This window comes from Glycine soja, mitochondrion (assembly GCF_004193775.1).
Source record: "Glycine soja mitochondrion, complete genome".
Lineage (NCBI taxonomy): Eukaryota > Viridiplantae > Streptophyta > Magnoliopsida > Fabales > Fabaceae > Glycine > Glycine soja.
In genome coordinates, this window is record NC_039768.1 from 129,356 (window position 1) to 132,500 (window position 3,145).

Below are 3,145 nucleotides of genomic sequence, written 5' to 3' on the forward strand. Positions count from 1 at the left end.
GAAAGCTCATCAGTGGAAGAAATATGTCACGTAGTCTCGATTTCGCAGTTTATAATTATGAATCTCTCCCATAGATTGAGACTTATAGATTTCAAGCAAGTAAGGGAGGCCTGCCTTAAGATTGACAACAGGTCGGTCGATATCGGTACTGGTTCAGCCTGTGAGGGATTCATTCAGTAAGGGAGGGGGCTCTAAATCCGCCTAGGGGAGAGAAAAAAAAAGGAAGACCTTTGAGCACTCAAGATGAGAAGAATCCCGCTGTCCTGTCTCATTCCCATTCTCTTTGAAGCACAGATCTCATCTCTTTTCAATGCAAAATAAGGGCATTTATCTCAAGTTAGAGAGGGCAAACACACACCTGTCTAACTTTTCGCTGTACTGGCATTTCGCTCTCATCGATGGAACTACTTCAACGAAAAGATTTAGTTGACTGAATGACTGGTCTAGGGTGAGAATAGCATGTGTTCTCTTCAAACTAGGTTTTCATGGGCGGGCTATTGAGAAGAATGAGGTTCTCATATCAGAATCCCTATTCAAACGAGGGGAGAAGGAACTGTTAACGAACAGTAGGTGTTCTCTTCAAAGCAAGCAAGACCGGCGAAGGGTTAAAGCGATTCTTTTGAAAAGAGTCTTCGTTGAAGTGAGCTCCTGTCTAATAGTAGACAGGCAGGTACGTGCTCCGATATAAGGGGGTAAGCTCGGCAAGTAAAGGATATAAGGAAAGAAGCTCATAAAGTCATGACATGCAACCGAGCAAATAGAACCTTCCCTCTCTGCAAGCAAAGAAAGAAGAAGGTGAGCGATTGTAAGGGAGAGGAATGGAAGTGAGAAGCGGCGGATGGGTCGGTCTAGTTCAAAGCCTAAGCAAAAATGGGTCTAGTTCAATAAGCGTACGATTGGTGAAGCTATGAATCGACAGATTTTGGAGTGAAATAGACGTTGGAGTGTGAATCGGTAGATTTCCAGTGCGGGAGTTCGAGGTTGTATTTCTTTGATTCTGGTTTCCGATCTAATCATGTGATTCTTTCAATCAGCATGCTCTTCTCCGATGTATTCTTTTAGGCGAAGAAGCGGTTTATCCGAGAGTGGGGTTACTTACCAGAGAGTTTGGCTTGGTCTTGCTTTCTTCTTTGTTGAGCAGTTATCTAATTCGTCCTCATTGCCAATCTTTACTCCTGCTTCAGACCTGTTTAAAGTCTCCGTAATGTCCGAGCGTTAGCAATCCTCTAATTGTGGTCTTAGAGCTCTCTAGAGCCCTTAAGATGAAATGGTTTTGCAATCATGCTCCTCTATCCATTCTCGACTTAATCCTCTCTAGCTTTGGTTCGTATTGGGAGTGTTCTCCTTTTGGGGTTCGGGGGCTTGCCTCCCATCTGGTACTTATGTGGTAGGTGGGTTATTGAAGGTGGATAGGTTTTTGTAAGAATCAGTTTAAGGATCAAGATCGGTAGAAAGATCAAGATCAGGAAGAGCTTCTCTTCGAAGGTGCCGCTGAGGAGCTCTGTTTGGGTACCCCCCTCCGGCTCGTAGTTGAGAAGAGCTTTCGTTTAGGAAAGGGCTAAATGGGTGCGATCCCTCTCGTTGAGAGTCAAGGGTCTCCTGGAGTAGAAGGCACATCCTGGATCTATTAAGCCGGCAAGGGTTCAGCATTGGCTTTCACGACCGCAAAGGGGCCATCTCTCAGTTCTAGCCAATTGAAAGGATCTTCTGATCAATCCAAGGATTATTTCGATTCCATTAGGAATGAGGATTCGAAATATCACACATTGATCAATCAAAGAGAGATCGATTCTTTGTTGGGATCCTTCCTTTCTTCAAACGGAACGAACAGAGATAGAATCAGAGCGATTCCCTAAAATCCTTTCTGGATATTCCTCAATGTGCCGACTATTAGTAAGCATCTTGTTGCTTCTTTTTTGCCCGCGCTTAAGAGTGCTTGTAATGATTAACCTCTATCATCGACTATATACTGAAGATCCTTGTTTCACTTCAGGAAATTCAGTATATGTTGTAAGCTTTAGAGAATAGGGGCGAGGTCCCCATACTACAGAAGGCCGTAAGCAGTGGCTCGACATGGTTCGAATCAAGCGAAACCAAAGGCATTCGTTGGCACCCGAGATGCTAAGGATCGAAGACTTTTGGGATATGGAATAGTACTTTCTGTTTGTGCCCCTTTTGACGACCAAGTCACAATGGCAACAATGTATCTATCTGGGGCAGCTGTGGTGACGGACGCGATATGAGGACATGCTGGAGGGCCGTTGCGAGATCAACGCCTGGGATGGGAGGAACTAAATAGGGAGCTCAAGGAAAGGAGCAGTTCCTGCCTGGGAACGTTGTATGGCTCGCACGAGAGTCCCTGATGCGGGCCGGCACTGTTCGAGAAAATCAAAGCAGACCATGGGGGACTGACCCGAGCTATAGACAAAGAAGGACTTTGATAGATAGAAAAAGGCACTAAGACATCAAAAAGAGGGCTACTTCACTATGAATGGTAACATATGAATTGAAACTAATGCGACGGGTGTCAATTACCAAAAACGACTCGACCACTAACTCAGTCCCGCGGGACATTTCTAACACAAGGCCGAAGATGGATGCGAAGAATATTGGAAACCACTCTCGAACCATCACACGGATTCCAACCCAACTGCCCATGATATAGTAAGAACGGAATGGAAAGGCAAAAAAACGATTCTATACGCAGACGTGAAAGCTCTATCGATAGAAGCATTCATTCTAGCCTAGCCTATCTTTCTTTTTTTTTTAGAGAGGAACGATTCCCTCGTCTGAGAACCGCCATTCACGCACTATTCCTCCCCACTAAAAAGAGCGATTGAGAATCTCGATAACCTAAACAAAAATGCAGAAGTGAGCGTACCCCAAAGCTATCCTCTCTTCCCCTTTTTTAGCCAACCCCATTTTTTTTTTCACCTTGAATTGGTCAAAGCCAAAAATCTGATAAAAGGAAGAGAGATCAGAAAGATACGCGGACGACTTTACTATAGTATAGGTCGGATGTTTCCGTGAGCAGTAAGCAGCAGATCTCCCCTTATTGATTTTGGGAAAGCTGGTGGCCGCCTGTGAATTCAAGGCAAGGGGCGGCCTGATTCGACATTGTTGTTTACTCTGATCCGGTCGAGGT

At 44.8% G+C, this 3,145-nt stretch overlaps 1 protein-coding gene across 1 annotated transcript; it reads left to right on the top strand.

Moving 5' to 3' along the window:
* Window positions 1-1,878: 1,878 nt before the first annotated feature.
* ftsH (cell division protein FTSH) lies at window positions 1,879-2,028 on the top strand. The gene has a single exon. The coding sequence runs from the start codon at window positions 1,879-1,881 to the stop codon at window positions 2,026-2,028; it is 150 nt and encodes a 49-aa protein (YP_009532824.1).
* Window positions 2,029-3,145: the final 1,117 nt, after the last annotated feature.